We start from the raw sequence: 17,202 nt of genomic DNA on the forward strand, positions 1-17,202 counted from the left end.
GTGTAATAGAATGCACTCCCTGTTGAAATACAAGAGACCCCTTGTGTGTTGGCACCTATCTGCACCTGCCTTCCCTTGATCTCTCAGCCAGTCTCTCCTGCTTTAATTACTGTGTTGTTTTAGTGCACATTTTAATTATGGAAATTTTTTAAATGTTCATATACTTCATAAGAGATATGATTCTGGGTCAAGACCAAGAGCGACTGGATTTGTGTCCTTTCTTTTTTCTTTTTGGCATTCACTGCCCCACCAGTAAGTGTCCAGATGCGTCACTAGCCTCTATTTTTTTTTTTTAGGAGACATCTTTTCTCCTCAGGAGTAAGCCGACCACCTTGTCACGGATCAGCTTGGTCTTCACACCATAGACGATGGGATTGCAGAAGGGAGGCACCAGAATATAGAAGTTGCCGATGAGGATATGAATGTAGGGGGCCACATTGTGGCCAAAGCGGTGTGTGAGGAAGGAGAAGAGGGCAGGTGTGTAGGCCAAGACAATCACACAGATATGGGAACCACAGGTGTTGAAGGCCTTGGCCTGGGCTTCCCGAGATGGCAGCCTCAGCACGGTCACAATGATCTTTGCATAGGACACACCAATGAACGTTAAATCCAGGCCCACCACCAGCAAGGCCACGGTCAAGCCGTACATGTTGCTGATCACAGTGCCAGCGCAGGCCAGCCTGACGATGCCCATGTGCTCACAGTAGGTGTGGGGGACCACATTGGTTCGGCAGTAAGGCAGCCTGCTGGCAAGGATGGGGAATGGGGCAGTCAGAATGGCACCCCTGGCAACCGCCAGGCAGCCAATTTTCACGATGGCAGGATTTGTGAGGATGGCCGCATAGCGCAGCGGCTGGCAGATGGCCATGTAGCGGTCAAAGGCCATGGCCAACAAAATGGCCGACTCGATGATGGACAGCGCATGGATGGAGAACATCTGTGTCAAGCAAGCTTCAAAGCGAATCTCTCGTGAGCCAAACCAGAAGAGGCAAAGCATTTTGGGCACAACGGAGGTAGATCCAGCCAGGTCAATGACAGCCAGCATGCAGAGGAATAAGTACATGGGCTCATGCAAGGTCTCTTCCACCCAGATGACGAACATGATGGTGCAGTTCCCCAACACAGTCACCACGTAGATGAAGCAGAGGGGGATGGCCAGCCAGACGTGGGCCGCCTCCAGCCCTGGGATCCCCAGCAGGAGGAAGATTGAAGGGTGGAGGGTGCCATTGTAAGCGCCGCTAAAGGCCGACATATTAGACTGGAGGGGCCTTGGGACTCCTCCTATGGCCTGTGCAAAGGAGAAGCTGCTTGTTAATCTGGAGGTGGGGGAGGCAGGCAACAGTTAAAGGGCATGTTCTGCATCCAGCAAAATTTCACACCACCATTTTGAGGTCTTGTTTCCACCAGCAGGTATAAATTAGCCTGGTTGCTCAACCCCATTCCTGCTGGCAGGAAGAAATACAAGCTTTCAGCATGGCCTAATGGTGAAGGTTGGCAGCGATACAACAGTCGAAAATTTAAGTATTGGGTAACAGCACTCAGGAGTGTGATAGATACTCAGAGCCAATACTCAGATACTAGTGTGCCTGGCTGCCTACATTTAAAGGATGCTAACGTTAATTGAGCATTCAGCGATATTTTCTTCATTTAGTCAAGTAGCAAAATGTGTATAGTTATCTCAGCCAACCCTCCCCCAGCTGCTTCTGCTGTCTCCTGCTTAGTCCTTCCTCACTAGTTGTTCCTGCATTGCATGGGGTTGGACTAGATGACCCTTGGGATCCCTTCTAACTCTATGATTCTGTGAAACTCTTCAGCCTGAAAAATTTGCACCTTCTTACTCTGCTGGAATAACAGTAGCAACTGGCGATAAGGCTCTTGAGGCCTTTAACAGCTGGATACCCAGCAAAAGTTCACAGATGCAGCTTTCCCCAACTGGATATGTAAATAGTGAGGACCCATAGTCCAGTTGCTGGGCCCAGGAGTTCAAATTCCCACCTGGCCATGAAACATACTGGGTGACCTCGGACAAGTCTCAGCCTCACCTACCTCACAGGGTTGATGTGAGGGTGAAATGGGGAGATGAGAACCAGGTTCACCACCGTGAGCTCCTTGAAATAAAAGGTAGTATATAAATATAAGAAATACTGCAAGTAAATAAATAAATATGCAGGAAGTCCCAGGCTCAATTCCTAACAGCATCTCCAGTTAAAGGCGTCAGGAAGCAAGAGACAGGAGAGATGTTTGGGAGATTCTGACATGAGATACATCAAAAAAAGAAGTCTCACCCGCTTTGCTTCATCTGCTTTGCCTGTCTATTCCTGGCTTGTTTCTGATGTGATGCTCTACCCTGTGGAATTATCTAGGGGTGTGTGCATGTGGAGAAAGTTAAACAACAAGAAAATCCCTTGTGGATTTTGCACAGGTAATCTGTGGGCTAGATGTCAGATTCATATTGCCAGCTTCTACAGAATCCATTTGCCTAATACATTATGACATGACATGTCTCTTTTGGGCATATCAGTTATGTGTTGAAAGCTCCCTCATGCTTTTCCTTGGAGAGTACAGTATGCATAAGAATTAAGAATAGGGCCACCTATCCAAGGAAATCCAAATCCATCAGGGGGTCAGGCAAGGGTGTGTCCTTGCGCCTACTTTATTTAACTTCTATATCAACTCGTTAGTAGGAAATATGGAGAAAGAAAATGCCCATCCCCCCAAATTGGCTGGTACGCCCCTCCCGGTCCTTTTATATGCGGATGACACAGTTTTAATTTCTTTTTCTTGTGTTGGATTAAGAAAACTTCTGAGATCTTTTACCAAATACTGCAGAACCGAACAACTAACAATTAACTACAACAAATCCAAAGTCATGGTGTTCTCTAAAAAAAGGAGGAGACACAAATGGAGAATAGACAATCGCTCAATAGAACAGGTAGCAACCTTTAAATACCTGGGTGTAACCTTCCAGGAAAGGGGCTCCTGGCGCTTTCAGATTAATAATACTATTGCAAATGCAGAAAGATCTACCAAAGCGTTAATAAGATTCTTCTATGGGAAAGGGGACCAATACATACCGGCAGCCTCCCAGGTCTTTGCTGACAAAATACTATCACAATTGTTATATGGATCCCAGATCTGCAGCTTTAAAAACCTTACTCACCTAGAGGCATTCCAAACTAAGTTTTTCCGCTGCCTGCTGGGGATACCCTCTTGCGTATCCAACATAGCGGTCTGTTTGGAGGTTGGGCAAATTCCTATCAGTACTCGGATATGGATATTGAAGATTCATTATTGGCTAAAGCTTATTTTCTTCCCGGTTGGGCTGGCACCTTTAACCCTATTAGATAACTACCAATCTAAATGGAAAGCTACACTGCTGGAAAAGCTCAAAGGCTTGGGGATCCCTCTACAGACCCTGATAGCGACAGGCTTCGAGAAAGCTAGGACTACAATTCGCCAGCGTATCTGGGACGTAGAATTACAATGCCACATGAGCGAAATGATCAAACACCCAGCAATAAGGGACCATGGGAGAGGTTTCTCTCCAGCTAACTATCTGTCAGGTCTTCAGGTACCCAAATACAGACGGTCTTTTACTCTCGCCAGATTCAACATTCTCCCTTCTGCCTTACTTCAGGGCAGATTTGAGGGTAAACCATATACAGCACGGGTCTGCTCTTGTGGCTCGTTGGAAGTTGAAACTGCTCTACATGTACTTACGTTGTCTTTATGAGGATATACGTTTGACTTTTATTACACCTGTTTTGCAAAAGTCCAGGAAAGAATCGGAACTCCATAGTTTAAAACTACTGCTAGAGGATAAGAATCCCAAGACTACATTAAATGTAGCCAAATTCTGTGTGTCTGCAATCAATCGCAGGAAGCAAGTGGTATCCCATGATGACCAAACCCCCAAATGTTAACTACAGGGAGCACGCTAATAATTAATTTTAATTTTTATATTTAAATCCTTGTTATACTCATATTGTCCTTTGTATTTCTGATATTTTTATGATCTGTGATATTGTGTGTGTTGATGCTGGTCTGTGACCGTATTAATAAATTCATTCATTCAGTGTGCATATAAGATGAGCCCTTCTGGATTAGGGCAATGGGGTCCCAACTAGTCCAGCATCATATTCTTACAGTGGCCAGTCACATGCCTGTGTGAAAGCTGCAAGAAGGACCTGAGGACCACCTCTCTCACCTCCCGTGGTTTCCAGCACCTGGAATTCGAAGCATTGCTGCATCTATGGCCCCAGACTTAGCAAGGGGGCTTTCAGCTAGAAGATTAAATTGATTTTTTAACAGCAGCTTTTGCCTCTCAGCGTACACTTCCCTGTATATAAAAGCCAGTCCAGCTTACTTTCCAAGCTGGGTCCAAAGTCTCAGCAGGTCTTCAAGGGAGAATGTATTCTTTCATGCAATTGACTGTAATTCCAGCCCTAAAAAGCCTAATCCCACTGGCTGGGTGAAGACACAGGCTATGGAGATGGTCACCTCTGCCTTCCATGCTGCTTCTGCATCCACCTGAGGGAGTTATCACCAGCTCTAATGGGGGAACAGCACCTGGGTGATATAACCTGCCTGGGGCTAAATATAGTCACTCACCTTAGCAGATTGCAGAATCTCCCTTTGAAGAAGTGGCCATGCTGTGCCCAGTGCCCTTGCCAGCCTCTCTAGGATCCGGTGGCGGGAACTGCTGCCAGGTCTTATTTATAGGTCAGTCTGGTCAGCACCCAAGAGGAGGCTTCTAATTCCCTTCAGCCTCCGCCAGTTGCATTCAAAGACCTCTGTGGGCAAGGATGCCTCCCTCTCCCCTCTTCCTTAGATAGCCAACAGGTGCTCTTGGGAACAAGAGTACTTTTTCCAGCATACACACAGACACACTCTTCACTTTCCAGATCAACATTATGATCTAAGTACCTTTGTGAGTGGGGAAGCTCTCCCATCTATTTTCCTACTTAAAATCTCTTCTAACCTGAAGTAGTTCTTCCTTTTATGGCAGTGTTGGGATTTATTTATTAATTTTAAAAAAAACAGCTGCACAAATATAACATGTGGAACATCTGGCTAGCTAGTAGTACATGTGAAAAGGATCTAGGGGTCTTAGCGGACCACAGGCTTAACGTGAGTCAGCAATGTGATGCAGCAGCAAAGAAAGGCCAATGCTGTTCTAGGCTTCATCAACAGAATTATAGTGTTCCAATCACAGAAAGTAATTGTACCGCTCTATTCTGCCTTCGTTAGGCCACACCTGGGGTATTACATCCAGTTCTAGATTACCCTCAGGATCCCTTTCAACTCTGTTAGTGTTGTTTTTGGCATCCGCCTGTCTCAGGCTCCCTTTCATTTTAAGAGTCTTGTGCTCTGGAGATCCTTGTGACCATGACAGGGAATTATAGCAGGTACAATAGGGTTCCGGGCACAGGGATTTCTGAGCTGTCTACATACAACAAATGTTTATTTACTATATCACAAAAAAGTTACAGAAAACTTGTAGTATAACAAAAACAATATAAGGGGCTTACAATTCATGTAAAACAGTTGCAAACACATTTTAAAAAGATGAATCTAAATTTGACATAAATACAGCTGCAGAGAGAATAAAACAAATTAAGCATATTCTGTATATTATGGGCTATAGCCAATGCCAGTCCCGCTCCGAGTAGGCCCATTAACCCTAAGTTACTCATGACCATTAAATTCCAGTGGGTCTGTTCTGAGTAGGACTAACATTGGATAAAGCCGTATATACTTACAGAAGCACGAACAATTTCACAGATATGTTGAACACCAGATATAACATCAATAAAGCACAAAAAGACTTTGGGTGGTATTCAGCTAAGTTTTATTCAGAGTAGACCCACTGAAATTAATGGGCCTAACTTAGTCATATTCATTAATTTTGATGGGTCTATTCTGAGTAAGAGTCAGTTGAATACCACCCGTTAAGATGAAAAAACATGGGATTAAAAAAAAAGTGCTTACACCCTTACTACTTTTTAATATTTCTTTACTGTCTGCGGCTTTCTAGATGTTGCATTCAACACTGCAAGCCCTTATTGAGAGAGTGTTGTTATGTAGGTCGCTTCCTCCTGAGAACTATGTGAGTCACTCGTTCACGGATCTCCTTGGTCTTCACACCATACACAATGGGGTTCAGCATGGGCGGGAAAAGGAGGTAGAAGTTGGCCAGAAGGATGTGAACGTGAGGCTGAACATTATGGCCAAACCTGTGTGTTAAGATGGTGAAAAGAGCTGGGGTGTAGGAGACCAGGATCACCACCACGTGAGGTGCACAGGTGCTGAAAGCCTTATAGCGGGCGTCTTTTGACGGCAGAGCCATGACAGCCCTGGCGATCATGCAGTAGGACAAAGTGATGAACAGCAAATCCACCCCCACTACGAGGAGAGCCACCAGAAGCCCATAGACAACATTGGCAAGGATGCTTGAGCAGGCCAGCTTCACCACAGCCATGTGCTCACAGTAAGTGTGGGGGATGATGTTGGTCTTGCAGTATGGAAGACGGGCTGCCAAGATGATGATTGGGATGATGAAGGCTGTGCCTCTCAGGATGACCCCTGCTCCAATCTTGGCCAGCAGTGGGTTGGTTAGGATGGAGTCGTATCTCAGAGGATTGCAAATAGCTATGTAACGGTCAAAGGCCATTGCTACAAGCACTGTTGACTCCATGATGGAGAAGGAGTGGATGAAGAACATTTGGACCATGCAGGCACCAAAATCTATTTCCCCAGCTCGGAACCAGAGGATGCAGAGCATCTTGGGCAGGGTGGAGGTGGAGAGCACCAGGTCTATGCCAGCGAGCATGCAGAGGAAGATGTACATGGGCTTGTGGAGGCTCTGCTCTGTTTTGATTGTATACAGTATGGTGCAGTTTCCTAGCAATGTGATGACATACATTGAAGAAAGAGGGATGGAGAGCCAGTAGTAGGACGCTTCCAGACCAGGGATACCCAGCAGGATAAAGGAGTAGGGGGTGGCATAGCTCCCGTTAAATACAGACATCACTCATGGGAGGCATGGCGCATGGATAGTCTTGCTGGCTGCAGTTGAGGGAAGAGCCACAAATTGAGACAGCATGTGAACTTTGTGCATCCTCGACAACAAAGGCATTCCCCTGCTAAATAACTTTACAGGTGTCAGTATGAATAGCATAAATTAGGGATTCCCTTAGGTGTAGACTTAGGGAAAGCTAGGCATTACAAGGGTCTGGAAACCAAGCCTTATGAGGAACAGTTGAGGGAGTTGGGGATACTTAGCCTGAAGAAGAGAAGACTGAGAGGTGATATGATGACCATCTTCAAATATCTAAAAGGCCATCTCATGGATGATGGACCAAGCTGGCTTCCTGCTTCTCTGGTGGATAGGACATTACGAAGAGCTTTTCGAAAGAGCTGTTCAGCAGTGGAATGGACTCTTTTGGAAGGTGGCGGACTCTCCTGCACTGGGTGTTTTTAAAGAGAGATTGGATGGCCATCTGTCAGGGATATTTTGGCCTTTAATTCCTGCTTTGCAAGGGGATGGACTAGATGACCCTTGGGTTACCTTCCAACCTTACAATTCTATGAGTCTATATTTCATTCTAGCAGGCCAAGCCCCTGCTCATTTATGTGGCAGTAAACCCTGTTGAGTTCAATTTTTGCTTTTGTTTTAATTACAGGGCAGTTTGCAATATAAAAACACAAAAATACATAATATGGTAAACAGTTGTGCTTACTTGAAAATAATGCATGGAAAAAATTGCTCTCTTAGAGAAATTTTGATAGTGTGGGTTGTACCCGGTGAATTGTGTTTAGCTGCCAATGAAATCAAATAGGACTTAAGTCATGTGCTAAACTTTCCACATTGGTTCCAGTGGGGCTGAAGCACATCTATCATAATTGACATTTGGTGCAGTGAAGGGCAGCTATGTGTTCTGGGCAAGTGTCTCCCCCATTCTCATATCAAGTGGAGTGGGTATCCCTACAGACACAGCCTTGAGTTGCATGGAAGAAAGCGGGGAGATAAACATTGTTAGATGCTGCTGAGCCACTTCTCTATTATTGACATTTTCTTCCCACCCCAACAACCCCCAACCCTTGTCATGTAATAATAATAATAATAATAATAATAATAATGATGATGATGATGATGATGATTTTGTATTTGTACCCCACCCTCCCCGGCCGGAGCTGGGCTCAGAGTGGCTAACATCTTATAAATAATACAATATGCATAAAAACAAGCAATCAGTTGATTAAAATGCATCCCAAAATTAATTCAAACAAATTAAAGTTAAACTTAAAACTGGACAAATAACAATCCTCAGGTTAAAATTGAAAGCGGTTAATACTTGCCAGGACCAACTGTTTCCACTGATATTATAAGGACCTGTGAGCAGGCTGGGAAACCTCCTTCGTGCTTGTTCTTATACAAAGAGAAAATGAGTCAGACTGAACCCTGATCAAAGGCCTGGCAGAACAGCTCCGTCTTGCAGGCCCTGTGGAAGGATGTCAAATCTTGCAGGGCCCTGGTCTCTTGTGAGCGGGCATTCCGCCAGGCCGGGGTCACGTCCAAAAAGGCCCTGGCTCTGGTCAAGGCCAGTCTAATCTCCCTGGGGCCCGGAATCTTCAGGGTGTTGTTATTTGCAGAGTGTAAGGTCCTCCATGGGACATACCAGGAGAGGCGGTCCCGTAGGTATTAGGGTCCTAGGCCATATAGGGCTTTAAAGGTTAAAACCAGCACCTTAAACCTGAACCTGTACTCCACTGGGAGCCAGTGCAGCTGGTAAAGCACTGGGTGAATGGGATCCCACGGCAAAGACATAGAATAAAACATTTTATCACTGCAGTTGGAGGCAGCAGTGCTTCTGAATGCCAGTTACTGGAAACAGGCATCTGTTTGACCATTGTGAAAACAGGATGTTCTTGCATTTCCTACTGGAACTGTATATATGTATATGTTCCCTTGCACCTAATTCTGGAAATATCCTAACAGAATGACATTGTTCTCTCGGATGCTGTTTGTCGATTTTTTTTTCGAGGGGAGGGGAGGCAATATTTTCTGGCCATTATGGTAAGTACACCAGTAAATGGGTTCAACAAGTGCATTATCTTTATTCTAAAATTACCCTCTCCTAGAAATTCCTGCACATTCTGCTGGTATATGGCCTTTTAAAAAGGCATATTTTATTTACTTACTTTCTTATGCATGCACACAAATACACTTAGTCAATGGGCATGCAATTTTTGATACAGTAATTTTTTAAACAAAATATATGTCATTTTCTGAAATCGTTATTTACTAAAAACCAGCTTACAGAAAGTACAGAGAAAGTAAAATGTTGAGTGTGTGTCCAATATCCTCCAGTGCTTTAAACCCCCCCCCCCCCACTCACATTCTCCCGGTTGGGGTCTGTATTGTTATTGCATTAAACTACCGGTAATAGGCCCCCGGGCATTGCATTGTACTTTTGATTTTCTTTCACTTACTCAGATAGTGCTTGTAAGCCACTTTCCACTTAGCAATGTAATAGGGAGTCCTTGGAGCACCCCACAATCGCCTAACCTTGACTCCCTTAGGTTCAGGTCCAGGTCGCAAGCAACAGACTCTTTGTCTTTGCCTTGTGGTGTGGAGAGGCAAGGCTCGTAGTGGTGGTGGTCCCTCACCCTCACGCTCCCCTTCCAATTTCCCAGTAATAACAAAGGAGTGCCCAAATGATATTTTTACCCTCTAGAAGGAAAGACCCCAGACCATCAAGGTCTGGTGTATTTTTATCCCCGCACTAAGCAATAGCCTAACAAAATCCAGTACAGAACCAAATTATGTGGCTCTGTGCAGTGCTCAAAGGCAAGTGAAGGTCCTGGGTGTCAGCCAGAGTAATCCAGTGGTGATACTCACTTCTGGTGCTGAGCAACAGGCACTTGAAACAAACATGCTAACTTCACGGGGGCAACAGCAGGAGGAGGAACCATCGGCCTTTGCATGTCCTACCCCTTAGCTGTTCCCTGTGGGAAGCAGGATCCTGGACTTTGGTCTGACACAGCAGACTCTTCTTATGTCTTTATGTGCTCTAAGAGTAGAGGGAGCATTTATGCAGCTTTCTTCAGTGCCGCACTGTGTGCAGATGGCCCCAGTGGTTCTGAAAGCACAAGATTTCCCTCTGGATCAGTAGTTTAGGCTGTTTTCTCTCTTTATGGCCTCCTCTCAGGGTTTCATCATGCATTCACAGCTCTGCTGGTTCCCACCCTCCGATGAAAGACTCAGGCTCCCAACTCAGGTAATCCCAAAGTTTTATTAATGAAATGAGCAGGTGGTCTCGGCATCAGCTCAAAGTACAGGTTACACAGTTGGAAGGGTGCATCAGCAGCAGCTAGGATACTTGGTTAACGGTAAAGGAACACCTGACATTTAGGTCTAGTCGCGAATGACTCTGGGCTTGCAGCGCTCATCTCGCTTTACAGGCCGAGGGAGCCGGCGTTTGTCCGCTTCCGCAGGCAGTTTTTCCAGGTTATGGGGCCAGCATGACTAAGCCACTTCTGGCGAAACCAGAGCAGCGCACAAAAACATTGTTTGCCTTCCCGCCGGAGCGGTACCTATTTATCTACTTTCACTGTGTGCTTTTGAACTGCTAGGTTAGCAGGAGCTGGGACTGAACAACTGGAGCTCACCCTGTCGCGGGGCCTCAAACCGCTGACCTTCTGATAGGCAAGCCTGACGGGCACAGTGGTTTAAACCACAGCGCCACCCGCATCCCTAGGATACATGGTTAGGAATAAGCAAAGACATCCCAACACTTGACATGCCCATTTTGCTGTCCCTTTAAAGGAGAGGAGCAGGGCCCTTTACTTGGGTTACTCTTGTCCCAGGTGGGAAGGTTAAAATTGAAAGCAAACACCTACCTGGGGCAGGGGACTGAATCTGTGCCTGTGCCAATGGTGGTGCATAGTTGCTAATGGGACTGAAGTCCAGCCCTCTGACTTGCCCTCCACTTGGCCATCCCCACTGACTGGCCTACCGGCTCTTCAGCTACAGGAAGAGCCTCTTTCCCACAGGAGGCAGTGACGACAGCCGACCTGGATGGTTTTAAAAGAGGATCAGACAAATTCATGGAGGAAGAGAAGGCTATGGATGGCAACGAGCCAGGGTGGCTCTGCTCTTCCTCCACAGCTGGAGGTAAGACTTATTCCAGCAACTGGTATTCAGAACCATTGCTGCCTCCATCTGTGGAAACAGAGCATAGCCAACGTGGCTAGTAGCCTTTTTGATTTATTTTTATTTTTTATTATGACAAAGTAATAATCATAAATAAATAAGAATAAAAATGTGCACCTCACCCCGAGACCATTCCATTATAACTATCCAGCCTCCCAAAATTTCAACACCTCTTGCGATGGGTTGACCTTTTCCATTTTAACAGTGCAAATTCTGCAAACACCTTCCATATCTCCTCAAAATCATTTCTGCTGCATATTCCCCATCTTAATAGCACATGTTAATTTATCATGGATAGCTATATCCCACACCTCTTTGTACCATTCTTCCATTTTATACTGATACGGAATGGGGGGGCATGTCTTCTTCACCTTCTTCTTCGCTACAATATATCCATTTATTTCCGAGTCCAATTGTCAATGTCAAAAGGGACTAAAATCTATAAAATTCATAGAAAATCAACGTGCCAATTTGCTCAATTTCTCTGGACTCCATGACACCTCCCCTGTCCTCCATAATCCCTCAAGCAAGGTGTCAAGATCCTAATCCTGTCAAATCACTCTGCCAAGCCTTTCCACCGGGCAATGCCAGGTGGCAGACTAGGCATACATGGACCATTGTCTTCTCATCACCGGTACTCAGGATGTGCTTATCTGCGCATATCTCCAGCTCTGCGTATTCCCCCCCTCCATATGTTAATCCTGTGTAACCCAACCTCTTCTTAATGTATTCATGATGGAATCCTGTGTAACCCAACCTCTTCTTAATGTATTCATGATGTAATCTGTGTAACCCAACCTCTGGATGTATTTTGCACTGTATTCTGGGACATGGAGGGAAGTTTTGAAAGTTCATGTCGCCCCTTTCTCGCTGTTCAATCTCGCCTTGAACCTGTTGCGCAATAAACTTGGATCTGTGAAGAGAATCAGAACTTACAGGGTTAACAGTTCTGAGTGACGTCTCACCTTCTGAGGCATGGTTATGTTCACATACGGGAACGTTCTCTGTGTGTGATCTCTCTTTCGGTTTTGACCGAGAGGCGAAAGATGTGCGCTCTTTCGCCGGGATGATTTAGGCTGATTTATGATGTTTTTCTACCCGATTAAAGACTGTTGGAGATAAGCAAGAAAGCCTGCGTGCCGTCTGATTTATTACACACACATTGCAACAGTTTTCTACTGCTGCGGAGACTCTGCTGAAGGATGCTGAAGGACGCTGACAGTGAGCTACCCACGGGAGTCCTGAGTGGCACAGGGAAATGTGCCGGACTCCATCAACAAGCCACAGGATCTTCTGCAGCTTGCTCCTGTCTCCGGCTGAGCTCATTTTCCTCCGCAGGGACCCGCGGACTTAGTCCGACGAGCTGGGTGGCAGAGCAGCCTCGCACCCAGATTTTACCATAACAATACTCACCTTGCCCCTTCCGCTTCCTTGCTGTAATAACTCCTGTAGCTGTCAATAAATTTGTGAGCAAGACCTTCATAGCCTTCAAACCTCCCACCCCATCATAAATTGATAATAGTGCTACCTCTAGGCTTTCAGCCAGGTTTAACCCAGTGATTTCTGTTATCTCCTTAAACACCCTTTGCCAAAAAATTGTACATATTTACACACCCACCACATGTGAACACATAGCAAATCTCTCTGCATTATTTCCATATCTTTATTTTCCAATTCTCTCCTTTTTATCTTTAGCCAAATGGGCAGTTGTATAAGTAATATATTATTATTATTATTATTATTATTATTATTATTATTATTATTATTGATAACTTCTTTTATCTTTACCATTAATATATTGGTTTTCCAGCCTCCTAATTTCTTCTTCTAATTCTCTCATCTCTTGTTTCCCCCCCCCAATTTACTGGATTCCCTAATACTAATTCCCCTCATCACTTCTTTCATCTTATCTCATATTATTGCTTGAGTACTTTGCACCTTCTCCTTAATCTCCCATGTGTCTAATAATTCTTTCCCCATCTTATTTACTGTTTGGCTATTATGGAAGATCCTCGTATCTAACCTCCATCTTCTTGCTTCCTTATAATCTTTCTTTATTTTTAATACCATATTAACCAATGCGTGTTTGGTTACCTTTATGCTAGTAGCCTTTGACAGCCCTCTCCTCCATGAATTCACTTTTAAGGCCATCAAAGTTGTGGCCATCACAGCCTCCTGTGGGAGGGAGTTGCACAGTTTGCTCTGCATGAGGAAGCCCTTTTTATCTCTTCCGAATCTTGCAACATTCAGCTTCATTGGATGTTCCAAAGTGCCAGACAAATATAATTCCTAGCCTTTATACAAGAGATGGTTTTAACTGGAGATGCCTGGGATTGAACTTAAGGGGTTCTCCATCCAAACCCTGTGAGCCACCATTGAGCTATGTGCCCTCCCTGAAAGTTGTTCTTTGCCCACCTGAAATAAGGAATATAGTGAGAATCCTCTCCCTGATCATCTTGGTTTTCACCCCATATATAACAGGATTCAAAGTGGGGGGCACCAGAAGGTAGAGAATAGCCACTATAATGTGGATATGGTGGGGGACATTGTGGCCAAACCGGTGAGTGAGGAAAGTGAAGAGAGCTGGAATATAGAAAGAAAGAATAACACAGATATGGGACGCACAGGTCCCAAAGGCTTTCAAACGAGCTTCTTGGGATGGGAGTCTCAGCACGGTCTTGAGGATCATGACATAGGACATAGCAATGATGAAGATATCAAATCCAACAACCACAAAAGCCACAAAGAGGCCGTAAACAACGTTGGCTCGGATGTTCCCACAAGCCAGCTTCACCACAGCCATGTGCTCACAATAGGAGTGGGAAATGAATTGGTGGCCACAGTAGGGAAGCCTGTTAGCCAGGAAGGCAAAGGGGCTGATGAGGAGAACTGCACGCAGAAGAACGAGGCTGCCCAGGGTCCCTATGGCTTGCAAGGAGAGGATGGCCGAATGCTGGAGCGGGTAGCAAATGGCCACATAGCGGTCGAGCGCCATGGCCATGAGCACGCCCGACTCGACAGACGAGAAGGCATGGATGAAAAACATCTGGGCCAGGCAGGCATGGAAGTCAATGGCCCCAGCACTGAGCCAGAAAACAGCCAGCATTTTGGGCACGGTGGAGGTGGAAAGAACCAGGTCGGTGATGGCCAGCATGGCCAGGAAAAGGTACATGGGCTCCTGCAGTCTGGGCTCAGTCTTGATCACGTAGAGAATGATGCTGTTTCCCAGGGCTGCAATGACATACATAGTGCACAAAGGGATGGCAATCCAAGCCTGCGCCCACTCCAAGCCTGGTATGCCCACCAGGAGGAAGAAGGCAGGATGCTGCTGGGCACCACTGTCATTGACCGGCAACATGGCACACAGTGGACTCTTTGTTTCTGCCTCCAGCCTCTGGCATCAGAGCATCTCTGTTCCACTTCGCCGTATTCTTGTTGATCCAGTTGTCAGGTTCATTAGGCTTCTGCTACTCTGCGAGTTTTCAATGAAAAGAACATTGGTCATATTTTGAAATTGGATATCGTGTGACTTTCACTGTAAGAGGGAGAGGCTTGATGGACCCTGGTAGATCAATAGATTTTTTTTATTTATTTCCTACAATTTCTGTCTCACATCATTGTAGAAAAAAACCTCAAAACCAATTACAAAAAAGATAAAACCATAAAATTATCAGCAGCAGCTCTCAGTTTGAGCCCTGCCCCATTTTTTTCAAGCCAGTCATTTAACTTTGGAACAAGAGGGAGAGGGATTAATGCACCAAGGTTGCACCTTTTGCTAAAGAAAAGCATTTGGGCTTGGAGAACATGGTCACCATACTCCACATATGCTTTTTACTAGGTTCTGCTCCTCCTCTGTTGGCAACCATTTGTCTTTCTTGCACTGGAGTCCTATTAGAACTCTGTTCAGTTAGGACTGAGATATAGAAGGAAAATGTAGCCGAAACAAGAATGTGCCCTCCAGCAGGATCTGTGATGTCTGTGCTGTTTGCATACCCTTGTTCTCTGTCATTCAGGACTCTTTTTTAAAGAAGGAGAGCTTTGCTAGAGAAGACCAGAGTAAGCCCACTTAGCCCAGAACCCTCTTTCCCACAGAGGCCACAAAGAAAAGTCCATTAGCAGGCATTAAAGCAACAACCACTGCCTCAACCCTCGCTTCCTCAAATCATAGATTTGTATACCCTGCGAGGTTTGAATCACAGCTTCCCTGAGCTACAAGTTGAATAAAGAATAAAGAAATGGGTACCCTAAGCAAGGAAAAATAACAGCCCATTCAGTTGAAAACAGCTGTTGTTGTTGTTGTTTAGTCATTTAGTGGTGTCCGACTCTTCGTGACTCCATGAACCAGAGCTCGCCAGGCACTCCTGTCTTCCACTGCCTCCTGCAGTTTAGTCAAACTCATGCTGGTAGCTTCGAGAACACTGTCCAATCATCTCATCCTCTGTCATCCCCTTCTCCTTGTCTTTCCCAACATCAGGGTCTTTTCCAGGGAGTCTTCTCTTCTCATGAGGTGACCAAAGTATTGGAGCCTCAGCTTCACAATCTGTCCTTCCAGTGAGCACTCAGGGCTGATTTCCTTCAGCTGAAAACAGCTGGAATCAGAATATTTTTGGGAGGAGGGAATGAATTTTCCATGAAGGAAGCTGAGTGAAAATTAGCAAAACCTACCCCTCTGAAAGTCTTAAGAGGTTTGTTCTGCTGTGTACAATGAAAATACCCGTCTTGTGTGCACAATGTCATTGTGTTTGCTGAGATAACTGGAGAAGGTTTAAGTGGATGCTTGTGAATCGCTTTTGGGAGACCTGCTCCCTCTCCTGGGAGCTGGTGCTGATTATGGGCACATTCTGGGTGATTACTGCCATCTTCACTGGTGGGAAGCTCAAGTGCAAAAGAGAGAGAAGATGCAGCCAGGTGCCCATCTCCCATATGGTGCCCTATTGGTTGTGCATCTACTAGGAGTGGCCAACTCCCAGGGGGTTCATGTCAAAGCTGTTGAGCTTTTTTAGGGAGGCCTAAGTTGTTGACGCGGGTGGCACTGTGGTTTAAACCACAGAGCCTAGGACTTGCCAATCAGAAGGTCAGCAGTTCGAATCCCCGCGACGGGGTGAGCTCCCGTTGCTCAGTCCCAGTTCCTGCCAACCTAGCAGTTCAAAAGCATGTCAAAGTGCAAGTAGATAAATAGGTACCGCTCCGGCGGGAAGGTAAACAGTGTTTCCGTGCACTGCTCTGGTTCACCAGAAGCGGCTTAGTCATGCTGGCCACATGACCCGGAAGCTGTACGCCGGCTCCCTCAGCCAATAAAGCGAGATGAGCGCCGCAACCCCAGAGTCGGCCATGACTGGACCTAATGGTCAGGGGTCCCTTTATCTTTAAGTTGTTGAGCTTCATTTGGGGGAGCCACTGATCTACCACTGATCGGCCACAGACAACCTGCCTGCTGGACATGCCTGTAGTACACTAACACACTGGCTCAATGCAGCTTGTGTGACATTAGGCAGGTGCCATCACTGTACTCTGAGATGCCTTCTTAAAATGTTTTCTTTCAGCAGGTCTATCCAGACACTTTCAGCAGGCCTATCCAGACACTGGGTAGGATAAAACTAATGAATCCTCTCAGTGGAAGCCCAAGCAAGGACTTCACCAGAGCATAAGGAGAGCCTGCTGGGTCAGGCCAATGGAGCCCATCTAGTCCAGCCTCCTCTTCTCACAGTGGCCAGCCAGGTGCCTCAAGAGGAAGCCCACAAGCAGTGCCTTTGTGCAAGAACCCTCTCCCCTCTTGAGATCTCCAGGAACATTCCTGCCTCCAGCTGTGGAGGCAGAGCATAGCCATCATGGCTTCCACACCTGCACACCTCCTGTGACCCCTGAAGTTGGCTCTGGGGGGCCAACAAAAGCCCCAGAATAGCATGTGTGGGAAGCAGAGGCGGGTTGCTCTGTTAGTCAAGGTGAAATGCTTGCACTGGTGGTACATTCAGTGTAGCTCAACG

General features: G+C 45.9%; 3 protein-coding genes and 1 long non-coding RNA gene across 4 annotated transcripts in view; all 4 read right to left on the minus strand.

The window, feature by feature from the left end:
• LOC309530315 (uncharacterized protein) overlaps positions 1 to 17,202 on the minus strand; it is a 367,943-nt gene that overhangs the window by 111,495 nt on the left and 239,246 nt on the right. The gene's annotated exons all lie outside the window — the stretch shown is intronic.
• On the minus strand, positions 293 to 3,687 carry LOC309530512 (olfactory receptor 52P1-like; the record flags this gene model as incomplete). Its single annotated transcript, XM_082219536.1, has 1 exon — positions 293 to 3,687. The coding sequence occupies exon 1, from the start codon at positions 1,250 to 1,252 to the stop codon at positions 293 to 295; it is 960 nt and encodes a 319-aa protein (XP_082075662.1). The 5' UTR covers positions 1,253 to 3,687.
• LOC309531545 (uncharacterized protein) lies at positions 5,036 to 16,749 on the minus strand. The gene is made up of 2 exons (XM_082221136.1): positions 13,607 to 16,749; positions 5,036 to 7,032 (listed from the first exon to the last, which is right to left on the minus strand). Exons 1-2 carry the CDS (start codon positions 14,574 to 14,576, stop codon positions 6,080 to 6,082), a joined length of 1,923 nt encoding a protein of 640 aa, XP_082077262.1. The 5' UTR covers positions 14,577 to 16,749; the 3' UTR covers positions 5,036 to 6,079.
• Positions 10,568 to 12,123, minus strand: LOC309530693. The gene is made up of 2 exons (XR_014218854.1): positions 11,976 to 12,123; positions 10,568 to 11,933 (listed from the first exon to the last, which is right to left on the minus strand). It is a non-coding gene; the product is annotated as an uncharacterized lncRNA (long non-coding RNA).

The sequence above is a fragment of the Podarcis vaucheri genome (genome assembly GCF_965113315.1).
Source record: "Podarcis vaucheri genome assembly, chromosome: 4".
NCBI lineage: Eukaryota > Metazoa > Chordata > Lepidosauria > Squamata > Lacertidae > Podarcis > Podarcis vaucheri.

Excerpts from the sequence above, each read along its gene's own strand:
- LOC309531545 (XM_082221136.1), bottom strand. The coding sequence starts at position 14,576 with ATGTTGCCGGTCAATGACAGTGGTGCCCAGCAGCATCCTGCCTTCTTC. Across the intron at positions 7,033-13,606 it reads AAGAACAACTTTCAGGGAGG|TGATGTCTGTATTTAACGGG; the intron begins GCACATAGCTCA and ends GCCTCCCATGAG.